General features: G+C 36.0%; 1 protein-coding gene across 3 annotated transcripts in view; it reads left to right on the forward strand.

The window, feature by feature from the left end:
* The window catches only part of ICE1 (interactor of little elongation complex ELL subunit 1), an 84,845-nt gene that overhangs the window by 36,829 nt on the left and 27,956 nt on the right, over positions 1–20,060 (forward strand). For 2 of the 3 annotated variants that reach the window (XM_043969155.1, XM_043969161.1), the window contains exons 7-14: positions 1,488–1,525; positions 3,972–4,054; positions 4,328–4,367; positions 4,457–4,516; positions 7,469–7,558; positions 7,662–7,718; positions 8,371–8,810; positions 14,864–19,756. In XM_043969155.1, coding sequence (XP_043825090.1) covers positions 1,488–1,525; positions 3,972–4,054; positions 4,328–4,367; positions 4,457–4,516; positions 7,469–7,558; positions 7,662–7,718; positions 8,371–8,810; positions 14,864–19,756 — 5,701 coding nt within the window. The remainder of the gene's footprint in view (positions 1–1,487; positions 1,526–3,971; positions 4,055–4,327; positions 4,368–4,456; positions 4,517–7,468; positions 7,559–7,661; positions 7,719–8,370; positions 8,811–14,863; positions 19,757–20,060) is intronic. The other variant, XM_043969169.1, reaches the window with a different exon arrangement.

Genomic DNA, 20,060 nt, shown 5'->3' on the forward strand with positions numbered 1-20,060 from the left:
AGGCCTATCTAGCCTAGCTTTCCAGCCTCATCTGCTTCTTCCTCAATTTCTCCACCACCAGCCTGTTCAAGAGACAAACTGAATGTGGAAGCTTCCTCTCTCTCCCAAGGAGAGGTGGTCCTTCCACACTGCATAAAGCTAATTGGCTAGTATCACCCAAATCTATTGGTTCACTGGACTTGAGGGTTGTCCTGTGTTGAAGTCAGAATCCACAGTCTCTTTGAACTGGCCCTCCTGAGGGCCAGGCAGGTGTGGCTTCAGTTGAATTAACTTTAAGTGAGTCATTGAAGTCAGTCAGTCTCAGTCAATTCAATAAGTCCAAATCAATCCCCTCCAGCTGGGGCCTTTGGGTGTTGGCAAAGCCCATTATTTTCTTACATTTATAGATAATTCTCATAAAGATTTTATGTAGGTGGAAAAGTAAATGTATAGTTTGGTAATTATTTAAACCTTCTGTTACCTTTTTTTTACCCCCAGGAGCAATAAGATAAGTGATTTTTCCCTATACCTTTGATAGCTTTATCTTTGTCCAACACCTTGTATATCAGTCCTTTAGTGTCTTCACAATTGTATTGTCTCTATCATGGATTTTAGTATATATACACTTGGTTCAGTTCAGTTTCTTCTAAAACTTTGATACCATTTCTCCCTTCTTTTATTACCACATCAGGCACTGTGATATTAGGATTCAAATGTAGGATTCATTGCCCTTGAGAAAAATTTATTAAAATCAGTTTTGCAGATCTTTCAATTCGTATTTTCTGGTTATAGTCCTTCCATTTTCATCAACCTTGAATACCTTTGAGATGGCTTTGCTTAGTTGGATAGCTTGCCAGAAATTCTTTAAACTGGTTTTATCTCCCTGGGTTTTCATTTCTTTATAACATGATACTGCTCATAATCATTATGATCCTCCTTTATACGATTTTAAGATAAATTTATATTCTAAATTAGTATTGACTTTGGAAATCATCTCTCTATCTTCAGTGCCTGGCACACTGGTGGTTAATAAATATTGATTGATTAATTTTCAGTAAGGGAGATATTTGCCAACTACAATGATTTCTGGCCTCCTTATTGTGGCAGTTAGTTTACATTGATGAAACTTCTAGATGAAATTAGTATAAATAGTACTGTGTTGTTCCCATTGTTCATTTTCATTTCTGTAGTTAAGTTGTTAAATTGTAACCCCCCAGATATCTCTTTCACAATATTTTCTTTTCCCAGCTAATTCTGTTAATACCTCTGACAAGTGAGTGGTTTTGCAAACAACTAAGGGATAACTCCCACAGCATTAACAAGTCTTTTCATATGATATCCCCCCTTTATGATATTATTTGACACTACCATGTCCAGTACCTATGACTTTTTCTTTTAGCCATTCATAGTATAAGCATTTGTGTCCTTCATATTACAATATCTAATTGCAGAAGCAGAATTCCTTATCTTGTGCTGTTACTTACTGTCTAACTTGATCTTTTAATCAGGAAGAAGAAATTAGAAGCCAAAGTGAAAAAGCTCGAAGGTAATTAACACCACTCTGATGATGATGAAGTAAATAATTTCTATTTTGTGCTGGTACTTGACTGAATGATCCATTTGAAAGCATCTTTCATGCTGTACTAATAGATAACTACATTAACAGCTTTGTCAAAATAAGTATAAAAACTGTACTTATCTCCATAATTACTAGAAAGTAGTATCTGACTGTAATGTGACAAGTCCTTGTAATGTTGTTACAGTCCAAATAATAGGAGCACTATAGTTTTGCTATACTAGGCAACAATTGAACATTTATTTTTAGAAAATTGAAAGGAATAGTTCTTTTTGTACTCTTTTCCTTAAGGAAATGAAAGTCACTCCTGAGAAAAGTAGCAAGCAAATTATGATATGTACGATGAGAAAGTTTTAATAAAACTTGGATATTTTTTTCTATGTTAGAAAAATTGATGCCTTGGATCAGAGATTGGCACCTTAAATGCTGATCTTCATTTATTTTTTTTCCTTTCTTTGTTTTGAGAAGGAAGAATTAGCTTTTTGGTCTTCTACTGCACCTGCTAAAATACTGTTATACTGGGAAGGTATACTTCATCAAGAGCTATTTTGGAGGATATGGGTCTGAAAAACCCAAGTTCAAATCTTGCCTTAAACATTAACTAGCTTGTGCTGTGTGAGCTATTTAACTCATCTGTAGCATCAGTTTCCTTATCTATAAAAGAAGGGGGTTGCGGGGCAGCTAGGTGGCGAAGTGGATAGAGCACCGGCCCTGGAGTCAGGAGTACCTGAGTTCAAATCCGGCCTCAGACACTTAACACTTATTAGCTGTGTGACCCTGGGCAAGTCACTTAACCCCAATTGCCTCACTAAAAAAAAAAAAAAGAAGAAGAAGAAGAAGGGGGTTGGACTTTATAGTCTCTTTGGGCCCTTCTAGCTCTAAATCTATAAGCTTATGATTTTCTTACTTGGCCATTTTCAGAATTTTGCCTAAGGCTGACCCTGAGATACATAGCTCTCTTCAGATTTCTGTCTTGGCTACCAGAGATTACCTTTTCTGTTTTCAGTTACTACATCTGTCTTTTCATGTTTAGCACCATACTGCAGTAGCTTGATAGTCTCCATTAAAAAACAAAACAAAACATTTACTTCAGGTTAGGAATGATGGATTTTCTGGATTAAGATAGGTTAAAAGTTTACAGTGCAACTACTAAGAACTGGCATAGGCGTCAGCATAAACTTGTTATCTTGATTAAATTTGAAATTTAGATTTGAACTCTTAAAATCCAAATACTAATAATTTCATCCTATTTAGGAATTGTATAAACATTGTCAGTAAAAGGTATAGGTAGAGAATTCCTGTGTGCTGTGTCATCATTTAATAGTGGATGAAGGGGTATTGAGGGAAATGCCCTTTGCTTTGTGTCACTTTTTGTTTAAGTTTATCTTTAAATTCTCCTTTGTTTTGTATGAGCTGTTTAAATTTGTTATTTATTATATTTTTTGACAAACAACATAGGACCTACTTACTTGTATAAAATGACTAGGGAATGTTGGAGGAATAAACAGAAGAATATCTTTGTCTGATTTAGAGGGCCCTTATCAATTTTATTTTTCTGTAAATTTGATTTTTAATTCCATATTGGTGCCATAGTATATTCAGTAGTATCTTATTGTTGTAATCAGCACTGGTGAGACCCTTACTAGAGTATTCTATCCATTTTGGAGCTCCACAGCTAAGGAGGAATATAGAGAACTACAGATAAGAACCTCAAAGATGAATGAAGGTTTGTAAGTAAAGATTTATCAGCAAGAGTTTCAGGAATTGGGATTATTTAGTCCATGGAAAGGAAGGGTGAAGGAATTATAGTAATTGTTTCATTAATAACAGAAGTCTTTGAATGTAGAGAGTAGCACTTAACTATTCTCTGAGATCAAAATAAATTGAAACAATTTTAAAGTTACATAGAAAATTTTGTGACAATAACTTCTTGATAATGAAGGATACTGCACAGAGGAATTTGTTTACTGAAGAAGCTCATAGGATTTCCTCTTCTTTGAAGAGCCTTAACAAATTAGATTTTTGTCTTTCTAGAATGGTTTGCCTATGTTCTTTCCTGGACTAGAATGACTTTTTTTTCCCCAAGGCAGTGAGGGTTAAGTGACTTGCCCAGGGTCACACGGCTAGTAAGTGTCAAGTATCTGAGGCTGGATTTTAATTCAGGTCCTCCTAAATCCAGGGCCACTGTGCCACCTAGAATGACTTTTTAAACTGTCTACACTTGATAGATTCTGGTAAAATACCAAAGAAAAGCTCTTTTATATTATTCTATTTTAAAAATAGCAAATGACTAGAGAAGAGTTTTATGCACGTAGCAATCATATTCCTGTCTTTATTTCATGAATGTAATTAACTGTAGTAAAGTTGATGACTTTTTTCTTCCTTCTTCTCATGTCCTTTTATTCATTAAATAAAGAGGCTGCAGTAAAACACACTGAAGACTTAAAGCAATTGAAAATTGAAAAGAAAACTCTTGAAAAAGAGCTCAAGAAGACACAGGTAATAAAAAGAATCTCTAACGTCTCTGGTTTCTAGGTTTAGAGATTACTTACTATCCTTTGTAAATTTTGAAATATTAATATAGAGGTGAGTTCTAATAAGAACTTTTACTTACAGAAGAATTTCTTTACATGAGAATAACTATAGAACAAAATAAAAACTAAAAGTTAGTAAATCGTGCCATATTAGGTACTAACCAAGAGTTGTTTATTTGATAAATTTCTTATATGTTTTCATATACATACATAATAACAAAACTTTATTATTTATCAGGAAAAACTTGATGGATTTCCTAAACAAAATAATAAGAAAGGTGAGTCTTTACTTTGTAACTATATTTGATTTTCCTTTTGACTTAAAATATAATTTGCATTGTGAAATTATTCTTCTCTGTATTTTTAGTGTTGAAACATATGGGGACCCAGAGTTCCAGTAATGAGCCAATTGAGACCCTAGACAAGAGTGAGTAGCATTCTAATAACTGTTTTTATTTTAGCTTAAATTTAATAGTATATATTATAATAGGAATAACAACAACTAACATTTATATAATATTTACTATATGCCTGGCAGTGTGCTAAGCACTTTACAAATATTAGTTTATTTGATCCTTAACCATAGGAGGTTGGTGCTGTTGTTATCCCTGTTTTACAGATGAGGAACTGAGGCAAATAGAGGTTAAGTATCTCACCCAGAATTTACACAGCTAGTAAGTGTCTGAGGCTGAATTTGAACTGGAGTCTTCCTGACTCCAGACCCAGCCCTCTATCCACTGTACCACCCACCTGCTCCTAGAAAATAAGTGTAGCACATTATTTGCTGCTACAAAGCATATTCAAATCTTTATATTATTGACATTTTTAATTTTTTTTTTTATAGAATAGCAGCTGGGTAGGGAATGATGTTATCTCTGACTCATTGTAGGTGTGAAAGATCTCATTGGTAGATTGAATAGGATTTTGTGACTTATTTGATGTCTATGGGTCATAGGAAAGGTAATGGTGCCATTAGCAGAAAGAAGGAAGAAAGAGGGCAAAATGATGAGTCTGGTTTTGGACACTTTTAATTTGTAGTATTATTGCATCCAGGAGATTATTAGGAGGCAGTTAGAACAAGTCTAGAGCTTGGAAGACTGGGTGGTAGAAATAGATGCTCCACCCGTAGTAGAGTTGGAATTAGTCTGATCTCCTGATTTAGAGTCAGTTGTTCTTTCCACTAATCTATCCTGCCTCCCAGTTGGAATTCATTTGTTCATGGATTATAGTTGATACTGTGATGTTTAAAATCTAAATGTGTGGTCGCCTTAAATTAGAAGCTTTAGCACCAGTCTAAAAGGCTCAAAGTCTTTTTTTATGATTGAGCATATAATCAGTAGATTCTTGTCTATGTTTGAGATGGTTTCTCGAATGACCTAACTGGTTTCAAAAAAAAAAAATTAAAATTGTGATAGCTTCAGCTTCTGAGGCCCAATGGCCCCACCTATATCCTTAGCCCAGTCAAAGTAATAGATTTTTGAAGTCATCAGAACTGAATGGTATATACTAGAAATGTCTTTGAAATTCATTCATTTTACAAAATTGAATTAAAAAGAAACAAAAGTCAAAAACAAAACCAAAAACAAAAAATCAAAAGGTTTCCTAAGTACTCTTTTGTGTTCATGAGGAAACTTACTCTGGTTGTCTCTGGACTCGCTTCTTCAGCTGTTGTACTGCTGGTTTTTCACTAATCCTTAGTATAGCATTGTCAATGGTCAAATTAAACAGTTTCATAAATCTCATATTTCACCAAAGACAATATGATGGTAAAAATGCATGTTATGCTGCATAACTCAAGATATACTTGTAATATTTACAATAATTCCAAACCATACCCAGAGTATACATAGTCACAATGACATATAAATGATAAACGAATGTAAATGGCTAATAATATTAAACATTATTATGTAATCTTCTTTGAGTAAGTAAACCACATCATCTTGTACATGAATTCTCTATCTAGTATGATAGTAACACATACTTGAAGTAATAATACTGAAAAAGGAGAGTGTAAAAAGAAAAGAAGGCAGAGGAAAATACTTAAGGAATGGCAATGTTGAGAAGCCAGTAAGGTTAAGTGTCTCACCCAGAGTTTGCAGAGGAAACGAGTGCTTTGAGAAGGAGGAGGAGAGCAGAGACTATCAGGGTGTCTGGGAGGGGCAGCAGCCTCAGAAATTGAGAAGTGGTTAAGGAAGATGAAGACTGACAAAATGTCATTGAATTTGGCTGTAATGTGATCTTTGGGAACCTTCAGGGGCAGTTTCAGCAGAATGGTGAGGATGAAAGCCAGATGGAAGAGTCTGCAATGACTTGATGATGAGGAATTCTTTAGGTGCAACTATATGATCCCTTGTTATCAACCTTGTTGAATAGAGGATCCCTCTACACATATGTTTTCGACCAGATACCATCTCTCTTCTTTTTCAGATCTGATTCTGTGAGGTAGAAGATAGATATCTTTCAGGATGTTTAGCTCTGCTACCATGGGAACTTTGAATAAGTCACTTAACTAGCTTTATGTTTCCCCCATTTGTAAGATAAAATTTAAATTAAATTATTGTTATTCACTTATTTGTATAGATCCTAATGAAATAGCGAAGAAAAATTGGGTTTTCCCAGTAACTTAGGAAGGAAACCTATAGGCCTTCTTGCCTATCCTTGCCTGCCACAAGAAATAAGTATTACCTACTGTTGCTGCCCATCCCAGCCACTGCTCTGAAAACCTACTTGTGGTTCTTCATATCCTGACCTTCTTCCTCAGACCAGTGCCCAGTGGGTTCTATTGGCCTGACCTCATTCAGCCCCTTCTTTTCTCATTCTGGGGTTTCAGATCTCCATCCTCCTCAACTCCATCTTTACCCAGACAACGATGAAATATATCCTCCTTTAGCCCTGTATCCTGTCCTAGGGGTGTATGGCTTCATCCTTTCTCAATAACTATGGCCCTGATACTCCCTGATTCCTAGGCCTTTCCTCTTCTCCTGTCTATTTGAAACTTAGGGACATCTACTATCTAGTTTGTCCACTGCTAGAATGAACAGATAATGTATTGATGATACAATATATTACTAATTAAGGTGGAATAAAGAAATAAAATATTTCTTTTGCAAACTAAGCCCTATTAAAAAGTTTATAGAGTAAATTTTTAGAGCAAATATTATCCTACCTACTAAAGACCTATAGTTAATTCTCTGCCTTCCCTTTCTAGACCTCCATACCCTCAGAATATTCACCAGGGCCCTGAAATGAGGCCACACCTAAGTCACAGCTTCCATCAAATGAACTACTTTCCCAAGGGCAGTATGTCTTACCTCACCTGGCCTAAAGTAAATTCTGTTAAATGAAGAAAATGTAATTGTTTTTATATTTTTCTTAGGAAAAATAAAGCTGCTTTTGAAGGAGCTCTGGTTGTGCATTGACTCTACAAAAGAAAGGCTACAGAATGAAGATGGTGAAGATGTCCAAGGTGAGATGAATATCAGCAAAACTTATTTTTTTCCCCTTCCATTATAGTATGATTTGTACTATGTTCTTAGCAAATAATGTGTTTGGCTTTTAATTTGCCACAGTTTCCATCAATGAGTGTTCAGAGATAATTGAAAAAAAATCCCTCGAATACAAGAAAGGTAAGTATTAAGCATGTGTAGTAGAAATGAAAACAAATATGGGTTTCTTATATTCTCATTATACTTAGGAAATGTTTACTTGATAAGAATGGCAATTCTGATTTCCTTTGATCTAGAGGTTTTCTCCCCTTTTTTGATCATTGGCAATCTATGATTTAATTAAATTTGAGAACAGAAAGTTCTTTTTGATGTGTGCTACAGAGCATTTGTATTGGCTAATTCACTATTACTTAGAACATTGCAATAAACTGGCTCCAGTGGTAGGTACAATTCTCTCCTAAGCTAAGCAGCTTTTTCATAATAAACCACATTCCTGAAACTAGCTGTCCTGCATATAATTTGTTAGTACAAGAGGTAGTTGGCAATAGAAGTGGATGCATTATCAAGACATAAGCCTATCAAACCAGTTGAGACAAAGCTTAAACGATATGCCTTCCTCGTTGACTTAGTTTCTTAATGTCTGAAAGATGAGAAGCTTATTATTTATACAACATTCAATTTCTGAGGGGATAATTGAGAAAAGTTTCACTTTTTACGATATTTTTTTTCTTGTTAGGTTTTTGTTAGAATTACTAATTTATAGAATTATACCATAAGAGTACAGGAAAGCTGACTGATATCCCAAAGTTTAATTTCAAATATCTGTCCATAGAAAAGACTGCCAAAGAAAATATAAAATCTCGAAAATCTGTTGAAGGATGTCGACTGCTACCTCCGATGCAGAGTAATCACCTTGGATCTCCTGAAATGAAGACTTGCCTGACAAGCTTCTCTGTACAGTTAGAGCAGGAACTCCTCAGAGGGTCTGGTTCTGCTGAGGAAGATGGCCCCATCACTGTCAGTGTGCAGGACTGCAGTAATGATTCAGCTTTTCATGAGGACAGAAATCATGAGGTTTTCGTTCCAAGCAGTTGGGAGGATGATAGTTCTGATTCCTCTGATCAGGAAGATCTGGAAGATAAACCATTCATGAAGGACCTGGAAGCCATTTTTGACCTCTTCAGACTTCCTCCACCACTTCTGTCCCCAGTGGCTACGCCCCCTCCAACACCATTACGATGTCAGGTGCCATCATCATCTCCACTTGCACCTGTAAGTTACAGAGTATATGAATTTGTTATGAAATACATAGTTATCTATAATGTTAAGATAAGTTAGCTGTGATACAAATGATGATTTCTGGTATTACCAGAGAAATAGAGTGTGGATCAATGAAATAGATTAGGTACAGAATACATTGTAGTAAATAATGATAGTAATTTAGTGTTTGAAAAACCCACAGAATCAAGCTTTGGTACAAAAGCTTCTTATTTGACAAAAACTGCTGGGAAAACTGGAAAATAGTATGGCAAAAATTGGGTATAGACCAACATGTACAACATATACCAACATACGGTTAGAATAGGTACATGATTTAGATATAAAGGGTGATACGCATAATTAAATTAGGAGAGTAAGAAATCGTTTACCTTTCAGATCTATCGAAAGGGGAAGAATTTAGGACCAAACAATATAGAGAGCATTTAACAAAATGTAAAATGGATAATTTTGATTATATAAAATTAAAAAGGTTTCACATAAACAAAACCAATGCATTCAGAATTAGATGGAAAGCAGAAGGGCTGCTAGGTGGCACAATGGATAGAGCACCAGCCCTGGATTCAGGAGTACCTGAGTTCAAATCCAGCCTCAGACACTTAACACTTACTAGCTGTGTGACCCCAGGCAAATCACTTAACCCCAATTGCCTCACTAAAAAAAGAAGAAGAAGAAGAAGGAAAACAGAAACGGGGGGGGGGGGGGTAGGTGGGATGGGGATTTTACAACATGTATCTCTGATAAAGGCCTCATTTCTTAAATATATAGAGAACTGAGTGAAATTTATAAAAGTAAAAGTCATTTCCCAATCAATAAATGGTCAAAGGATGTGAACAGGAAATTTTCAGATGAAGAAATCAAAGCTATCTATGCTCTAAATCACTGTTGATTAGAGAAATGCAAATTAAAACAATTTTAAGGTACCACCTCATACCCATCAGGTTGGCTAATGTGACAAAAAAGGAAAATGATAAATATTGGAGGCAGTGTCAGAAAACCTGGTGTGATGTATGAAAAGTCCATGAGACATAATTTCTGGGCTATTAATAATTAGCTTTATCAATTATGGCTAGCAAATAATTCATAAAATGATGGTCATTGACTTTCTCTTGTAATTCAGAGAAGAACTTTGTGAGCCACTGAGCACATACATACCTTTAGAAGAGTGGGTTTCCCAACAGGCAGAAATCAACTCTGATTGATTAATAATGAGAAAATAAATATTATAATGAGAGGTGGGCCAATTCTAATTAGGAGCTGGTAAGGGACTGATCATGTCACTCTTAAACCTAGAGACTAGTCTCTAAACCTAGAACACACCTATGTAGGGGCAATTTAGACCAGAATTTCTTAAACATTTTAGACTCAAGACCCCACTCTCCCTTCTTCCCCCCAGGGCAATGAGGCTTAAGTGACTTGCCCAGTGTCACACAGCTAGTAAATGTCAAGTGTCTGAGACTGAATTTGAACTCAAGTCCTCCTGAATCCAGGGCCAGTGGTTATCCACTGTGCCACCTAGCTGCCCCCTCAAGACCCCTTTTTTGCCTGAGAAGTTTTTACACAATTCTGGGTATATAAAATGAGTATGCTTAACCTTTTACTGTTGCCAAATTTTTTGAAACCCCCACATTCAATTACATCAGGACTCATAGTTTAAGAAGCTTCGATATAGATAAATGGGCCTATTTTCCACCCAGTCTTACCTGAGTAGAACAGTGGTGGGGTTATGGTAAGATAAAATGGTCTGGGTCAGATGAATTCTTTGGTGAAGGTCAGAAATGTCTTTTAAAGGCTGAGCTTTGAATGAGGAAATAGAAAGGGGGGAAAAACCCACCCTATATTATTTGGTTTTTAATGATTATTTCTCTCATGGGACACTCATGCACTGTTGGTGTTGTGCACTGATCCAACCATTCTGGAGAGCAGTTTGTAACTATGCCCAAAGGTTTATAGAACTGTGCATATACCCTTTGATCTAGCAATACTACTACTAGGTTTTTATGCAAAAGAGATTTTTAAAAAATGGGATAAGAACCTATTTGTACAAAAATATTTGTAGCAGCTCTTTTTGTGGTGGCAAAGAATTGGAAATTGAGGAGATGCCCATCGTTTGGGGAATGGCTGAACAAGTTATGGTATATGATTGTAATGGAATATTTTTGTTCTATAAGAAATGATAAGCAGAATGATTTCAGAAAAAAACTGGAAAGTCTTATCACATGAAATGATACAATATGAAGTGAGCAGAACCAGGAGAACATTGTACATAGTAACAGCAATATTGTATGATAAAGAATATGAATGACTTAGCTTTTATCGTTAGCAATATAGTGAATCAAGGCAATCCCAAAGGACTTGTAATGAAAAATGCTATCCACTTCCAGAGAAATAACTGATGTTGTCGGGATACAGGATGAAGCGTTCTGTTTTTCACATTTTGTTGTTGTTGTTTGTTTAAGTTTCTTGCACAAAATGACTAATATGGAAATGTTTTACATAATTGCATCTATATAACCTGTGTGAGATTGCTTACTGTCTTGAGGGGAATGGAGGGAAGGAATGATAGAATTTGGGACTCAAAAATTTAAAAAGATGTTAATTGTTTTTATGTAATGAGGGAAAAATATTTTTATTAATTTCATTTAATTTTGACATTTACATATTTAAATTCATTTTGAACTTAAATACAAAAAGACTAGGGGGAAAAACCATTTCCATGTACACAGCACAACATTAAAGAAGATTCCATATAAAACCATGAATTTCCATTTCATGTGTTTACATTTAAAAAAAAACTATAATAAATAATCTACATTGTTTTTTTGTTTGTTTGGTTTTGTTTTTTTGTGGGGCAATGAAGGTTGAGTGACTTGCCCAAGGTCACACAGCTAGTAAGTGTTTAAGTGTCTGAGGTCAGATTTGAATTCAGGTCCTCCTAAATCCAGGGCTGGTGCTTTATCCACTGCACCACCTAGCTGCCCCTCACAACATTAATTTTAAAAAATTTTGAGTTCTGAATTCTTTCTTCCTCTCTCCCCCACCTTTCATTGAGAAGTAAAACAGTTTGATAATGATTATACATGTGAAGTCATGCAAAACATTTCCATATTAGCTATGTTGCAAAAGAAAACACAGACAAGAAATGAAACAAGAAAAATAAAGTTTTTAAAAAGTATGCTTCAAACTGCATTCAGAGTTCATCAGTTCTTTCTCTAGAGGTAGATTACATTTTTTATCATAGGTGCTTTGGAATTGCTTTGGATCCATGTCTTCATAAAAGTAGCTAAATCTTCATAGTGGATCAACCTTACAGTTTTTTTGTTACTTTGTACAGTGTTCTGTTTTATAAGTGATATTTGATGCAAAGTTTATTTTCCCCCCCATGACATTTCACCTACACTGATTTTGCCTCAAGCACAAATTTTTACAAATATTATGTAATCAAAATTCTGTATTGTGTTCTTTTTATTTTTTTTTATGATGTGACGTTTTATGTTCAAGTCCTTGACCTTAGTTTTAATGGGACAACACTATAATATTCTTCTTGGAACATTGTGACTGGTGGGATGTGTGTGCTGAGTTAGTATATTAGTTATTAGAGTTCTCTGTTGAACATTATCTACATCTTCATTTTATTGGTGTCCTGGCGTGTGGAGACACTTGCAGTTACTGTCTTTTTAATGCCTATTTCTTCTTTATGAGAGTGAGAATTGAAGAAAATGCCTGGTCCTCTTATTCATGTGACCTATGTAGAAATATTTTAAACTAACTTGCCTAATTTGGGGGGACTAATCTAATTGCAGGGCCGAATCTTGGGACTTTTGACTGGCTGGCTATCTGACTGCTATTTAGTATGGGCTGTTTAAAAATTTGTCCACAAAAAAAAAACCAAAAACAAAAAACCAAGGGGCAGCTAGGTGGCACAGTAGATAGAGCACCGGCCCTGGAGTCAGGAGGACCTGAGTTCAAATCCAGCCTCAGACACTTAACACTTATTAGCTGTGTGACCCTGGGCAAGTCACTTGGTCCCAATTGCCTCACTAAATTAAAAAAAAAAATTGTCCACACTGTTCTGCTCCCAATTTGATAAGCAAAAGATTAAGAAGCCTCTTAAATAAATAATCAAAGCAGAATTATTTATAAAAATCAATGTAAAAGATAAGGGTTAAAAAATGCAAATTATGCAACCTGTCTGCTGAACCCTTGCATCTCTCTCTCACAGACCTTGCATTCTCTTAGTCCTCCAGTATCCCTTCTAAGTTCTCTCAATGTTCTGGCCTCTCAGTGTCTCTTGCCTTCCCTCCCTTTCTCTAACTTCACTTTCTCCACCTGCCTGTACTGTCTCCCAATCTCTCTTGTCAGCCCCCTTTTTATTAACCTGCTCTCCCAGATGAAACCCAGGCTCGCTGCCCCCAGGGCTGGCCGAGCCTGCAGCTGGGGCTGGGCAAAGCAAACCCCAGTGTCCCTGAGGGTTTTCTTGGGCCTTTTCACTGCCATGCCCCTGGCCTGGCTTAGAGAGGGCCACCCCTCCCCCAGGTGAAGCAGAGGGGAAGGGGAAGCTCCCCTTGGGAAGCCTGAGGATGATTTTAACACCTACACCTAGAAGTCATTCTTCTCTTTTATTTTATTTTATTGCAGGGCAATGAGGGTTAAGTGACTTGCCCAGGGTCACACAGCTAGTAAGTGTCAGGTGTCTGAGCCGGATTTGAACTCAGGTCCTCCTGAATCCAGGACTGATGCTTTATTCAATGTGTCACCTAGCTGCCCCCTGGAAGGCATTCTTATACATTTCAATCTCTTCTTTCCATTAGAATAGAAGTTCCATAAGAGTAAGGATTGTTACATTCCTTGTATTTGTACTTCCTGTGCCTAGCATAGTGCCTTACACATAGTATGTGTTTAATAAGTACTTGTTGATTGATTGATTTATTGAATTCTTGCTAAATGTCTTTCTATATAGACCTTTTTCTCAGAGAAATTTTCAGTACAAATTTTTCCCCAGCTAACTAACTGTTCCTTTTAATTTATACTACTTTATGGTATAATAACTTTGACAAGTTTCTATAATCAAAATTTGCCCCAGACACTTTGGTTAAGGGAAGGGGCCATGTTTATCCTAGAGAAGAGAAGACTGAAAGGAAGATATGATAGCTGGCTTCAAATGTTTGTCTGTATTTGCCAGGTCGAAGAGTTTAGACTTGTTCTGATTTGTCCTAGAGGGCAGAAGTAGGTATAATGAGTAGAAGTTGCAAAAAAAAGGTTTTTTATTTTTGTTTTTTCCTCAGAAGTTTTCAAGCAAATTCTGAATGGCACCTTTGTTGAAGCTGTTATTTAGAATGATTGCCATTTAGACTAGACTATGGGGTTGACAAAACTTCTTTCCAAAACTGTGTTTCTATCTTTGGTTTGGGGAATGTCAACTCTAAGCTTCCTTTTACGTGTTAAGATTTTATGGATGAGATTCTAAATGTTTTTGGAACAATTAGTCTTAGCCTTCACTAGTGGCATTAGGTATATACTGTTATTGGATGAATCACAAAAGTTTGTGTTATACACTTGTTAGGTGCATATAATGTAACCTACTTTTATCTTATCAGAAAATAATATGAATATCTTTATAACTTATTTTTCTTTTGCTGTATTAATTGCCCCATGTAATATAAATGATGAAAATTTATGCTAGTATTACTGGAAATATTACCAGTACTTTTTTATATTTTTATTTATTTATCATTTATAATTTTTTTTTAATTTCATTCTCAGTGCCAGGCTTGGCCTATGCTGATATAAACTTGATATTTGATTAAGTGGTTAGCATTAACTACCCATTAAAGATAATTCAGATGAAAGTTGATATCTGTTATATTTAACATATTTTTTTTAATGAATATATTAGCACTTTAGTAAAGATCACAGTAGATTGAACTCTTCATTAAAAAGTCTTTGGGGTGGGGATGGATACCTTGTGAATCTGTTGAACCTGAAGTATTTATTTGATTAAGAAAGCTGATATAACTGATCATAAGGTGGTTTTTTTTTCTCCCTAGGAGGACTATTTTGGAGATTTTACAGATTCCAGCGAAGAAGAGTTGGTGGATAGTGAACACACTATACAATCTCTTTTAGAAAATGGTACAACTGAGTCGCTGAATACTTTTAACTCCTCTAGAGGGAAAGAAGAAAGTAGCAGACTTATAGAACAACCTGAATCAAATCTTGGAACCCAGGATCCAATGAATCTAGAAATGAATGAAGAACAGGCTGTTCAGTGTGACATTTTAACAACAGAATTACAATTTAAGGATAGTAAACCTAGTGAATCCTATAAGGAGCATCTTGTGGTTTCATGTGAGAGTACAGAAGATGAAAACAAATATGTCTTAGATAAAGGTGTTATACCACAAAATAACGAGGAGAAAGATGACACACCGCTGCAAAGTGAAGGAGCATCCTTTAGAGTACACTGTATACCCACCGAAACTAAGTGTTTACAGAAGATACCTGATGATCTAATGCAAGTGACGGATAATGCTGTTTTGAATGGAGAAATATCTAATTCTTTGCTTAGCCAGGAAAAGTTAGTTGCACCAGTTATATCTGAAGAAAAAAATTCACTGGTCAGAGCTGAGACACACAAATCAGAATTTACTAAACAAACAGCCATTAGTGGACTTACCTCTGAAAATGAAAAAATGCTCATAGTCTCTGAACACTTCCAAGAAATAACTGGAGAATTGCCTGAAAAGGAGATAAAAGAAATGCAGGGGGTTACTATACAGAAATTGTCTGAATCCAAACAAGATCTACCCATTATGAGAGACACAAGTGAGCTTGCTATCAAGACAGATCTTGTATCCTCTTCTCCTAGTGTTATATCATCTACTTGTTGTAATCCTCAGTTCTCCTTTGATTTAGAATATAATAATGAGATTTCTTGGAAATTCAATGGACAGTGTACTTTAATTGAAGTCGTAAGTACGGACTTTTTAAATGAGACTGTTCCCAATCAACTCCATTGCACGGAACAAAAATCCTATGAAACAATGCCAAATAAAATTTCCGATATTTTAGATAAGCAGTCTGAACCCACAGATTATTCTAAAGGAGAATGCAATCTAGAGAATAACATACATGTTTTGAGGCATAATTCAGCAACACCTATGCTTAGTGATCAAATTACTGGAGAGACAGAATGTTCTGATGTATCAAAAGTAATGACTAACATCTATGTAGTTGATCAGGCAGCATTTGTAAAAGACACAGGTGATGAACAATGTGAAACTGAAGATCCAGGAATTGAGCTTAATACAACTAAGTCAGAAGATGTAATTTCATCAATGTCTGAGAGTGACTTGGTAAAGAGAGGTACTGATTTAGACATAAGTACTTCATGTTACAATATAGATGCTGGTATGGTAATAAAGAGAGAACATGAAGGAAGTTCAGAAGCTAAAATCAAATGTGAACTAGAAGATAATAAGCAATTGCAAACAGAAATGCCTGTTGTAAAAAATATGCTGTTATCACCCAAATTGGATTGTCATAGAGAAGTTAATCCAGTAGAATTTAAATTTGTTTCTATTTTAAATAACCAGATGTCAATTATTCCTGAGCAGTTGAAATCTGAAGAGCCCCATGTTACCAACTTGGAAGATCTTGGGTCTCATATTAAAGAGAGCACTTTGGCACCTGAGAATACTTACACCAAAACTGAACAGCATATGCCATCTAAAGCAAAATGTATTGACGAAAATAAATGCCATTCACTAAAAATTAAGCAAATAGAGACAGTAAATTGTCCCTCAGCAGAAGACTCTACTTCCTGGATAACATCAGATTTAAAGTCTTTTAGTGACTCTATACCAGTAGAAAAATCTCATTATGACACAGTTAGGAAATTATCAGCCAGATCTGACGAAATATCTGTACAGAACCAGAATAATAATGTATCAGAAGTAGATAAAAAGCAAGATCTGAGAAACCAAGATCATCTTAAAAGCATGAGTACTAAGCAAGAATTTCCTCCATACACAAATGTTTCACTTCCAGATGGTTTAGCCACAGAAGATATTTGCCTAAGAGATACTTCCATATCAGATGTTGAAGCCACAGTTACACACTTGGACTCTGTTTCTCTTAGTGTTCAGCAGGTTCAGAAAGAGAGAACTCCTGGGAATACTTGTTTGAATTCTTATATGGAAAAAGGATGTGCTTTCTCTTCATCCCTAATTAAAAAAGATGAAAACGAGACCCATATTAACCTGAATATACTTAATGACATTGTACAGAGCTATATGGGCAGCCAAGAAGAAACAAAACATGATTCTGAAGATGAGAAATATAATCAAATTAGTTATGAGAGTAAAAGTAAAAATGAGGCTGAAACTAAGAGTGAAACTAAAGAGCAAAATTTCAACAGAGAACCACAAACTCAGACAGGAAAAACTAATACTTGTAAAGATGCTTCTGCACATATGAAAAGGAGAGGTTCTTTAGAAGTAGAATATTTGACATCAGCCCTGAAAGATTTTAATATAAGTGTTGTTTCTGAGACAAATGGATTTTCTACTTCAGAAATACTTAAACTTCTTGAAAGTAGCCGGTCACAGGACTATACTTCAGAGAACTCTGTTTTAGAATGTTTTGACAAAGTAGTGACAAATAAAGAAATTAAAAAAGAATTAAACCCAGAAAAGGTATCTGAAGAAAACTTAAGAAAACACTCTTGGGTGAAAACTCAGGAGGTTTCCAAAGAGGCAAATGATTCAGAGGAAGATTATCCTTTAAGAAAAGTTAAGTGTACAAGTCAATTTACACATTGCTTACTGGGGGAAGCCCCTAAGACTTATACCAAAGATGTACCTGGAATTCAAAACAATTGTAAAGATTCTTATACTAAATATGCTGGTGTCTCCTCCTTCTTGAACACATGTAATAGTGTTGTAGCTAAACATTTGAAAGAAAAATCTCTTTCAGACATAAAACAATCACCAAGTCTAGATTTTGATCCTGAAAGAAAGGCCTGCACTGACATGTTTATTAATGAAAACACTCAAAGAAGAGAGCATAAAGAGTATTCAGATGCAGCTGAGGGAAAGAATGATAGTAAAGATGCCACAGAGATGGGAGCTGAGACAGTTGGGAAAAGTACCGTTGGGCAAAATACTAGCAATTCAAAAGAAGCAGTATTACTCCATCATATGTCTAGCATGAACTCAGAAGTTGTAAATGGATATGGAAAAAATGGTGATTTGAATTTAAGTATCAAAGAATCTGATGATTGGAAGATTACAAAGGATGAAAATCTCAAGTCAAGCATGGACCAAATTGTAGCAGGTAAAGTTCTTGAGGCAGTCCCTACAGAGCAAGTTATTCTTGCTGGAGATATCTTAGAAGATGCACTTGATCTGGTTGCCTCTACTGAATACACAGCAAACACTGAACAAGAACAGAGTGACCTCCCATCTAGTGAATGTCATTATGATGAATGTCCTTCATCTAGACAGAAAGACGGTTCAAACAGTGGTCAAAATGGTATCTCTGATAAAGACACTTTGTGGAATCCATCTATGTCTGATGTAAATTTTGACTCTAAAGGAAATATTCAGACTTCAGAGTCCCCAAATACTTCCTTTGATAACACATATGATGCTTTAGAACTTGAGCCATTTGTTGATTTAGTCAATCAAAGTAAGAGTGGGTCAAAAATGGCAAATCAAGAACCATTACATAACCTGAAAAAGACTTTACCTAAATCTAAAGTTAGCCAGGGCAAAGCTTCTCGAAAGTCTTCAAGGGTAAAAAGCAAAGCAAAAACTCAACAGAGTCATTTGGCTCAGCCAGTTTTGGCAACTGCTGATACTTCTACACCAACAAAATGTTCTCCTGATACTTTGAGTCAAATAAGGCAAGAGATGGGACCACCTTTGCCTCCTTTGCTTGCACCACTGCTAGCAACACCACCAAGGACTGTGCATCCAGTTTCCCCTCTAATGTCAACCTCTAGTCAGTCCTCTCTTACCTCACCACTTGATGATCTAATTTCCCCGTTGCGTGATACACCAGTCCCTCCACTGATGTCTCCACTATCTGATGATCCACGGTACAAGTCTCCTATGCATAGTACTCCATCTCCTTCAGATGCACCTGTCGGTCAGAGAATCTTATCATCTCCTCTGCAGTTTTGTGCTGCCACACCAAAGCATGCACTTCCTGTACCTGGAAGACTTCCTCCATTGGCAGTTGGCAGTGCTGCACTAGGAGGACCCCAGGAAAACTCTGTGAAAATCCTTGATACCATGTACCCAGAACTATCTGCCAGAGCAAGGACACTTAACATTCTCAAAGGGAATATTCAGCTGAATAGATGTCCTCCAACAGACTGTAAGAATTTACCAGGGCCTGTCAATAATATTACAGGATTTAAAGCAATCACGTCTACATCAACTGCTTTTGTTAAAACAGGAAGCAATTCCAATACTGAGTGTGATCAAGGTAAACTAAAAGATTCTGGGACTGAGCTTACGAGTTTCCAGAGTCACGGTGGAAAAAGACCATTGGTGCCACCTACCATTTTAAGGAGTGCCAAGAGGTTACGTCTAGACAGTGAGTCACCAAAATTGGAGATTAAGGGAGATGTACCAGAAATCCAGATGCCCCAAACTAGTTCTCCTCGAGCTGAAAATGAAACAACACATGATGAGAATTCTTTTGTTCAGGAACCAGCAGACAACTCTGTTACAGAATCATCTTCAGCTTTACAGGAACATGAAGAGCCAGATGATAAAGCCATGAGCAGTGCCCTGAAAAAGATTGCTGAGTCATCTTTTGATTTGTTACCTGTCATTCGAAGTCATGTGCATGTAGGAAATGTTTCAAAAAAGCCAGTGATGAGGGATCAAGAGAAAGAAGTTGTCTCTGAATTTAGTACTACAAAGAAGGTATGTAGTTTGGTCTATTTTACAGAATTATTGTATTTATGCTCAAAGCTGGCAGGTTGCACAAATCTTTTAAAACAATTTTTGTTTCAAGAATTGTTAGCCCCATAAAATTTGGTGGCTTTATTTAGCAGTTACTACAAACTGAACTTTGTTTTAAGCCCTTGGCAAATATCGCAAATTTAATGTTATTTTCAAACACTTGCCACTTACAGCTGTGTGGGCAAGTCACTTAACCCTCATTGCCCTGTCTCTCCCCCCCCCCCCAAAAAAAAGGTAAATACTATATAGTAATAAATAGTCTTTG

Source organism: Dromiciops gliroides, chromosome 1, assembly GCF_019393635.1.
Source record: "Dromiciops gliroides isolate mDroGli1 chromosome 1, mDroGli1.pri, whole genome shotgun sequence".
Classification (NCBI taxonomy): Eukaryota; Metazoa; Chordata; class Mammalia; order Microbiotheria; family Microbiotheriidae; genus Dromiciops; species Dromiciops gliroides.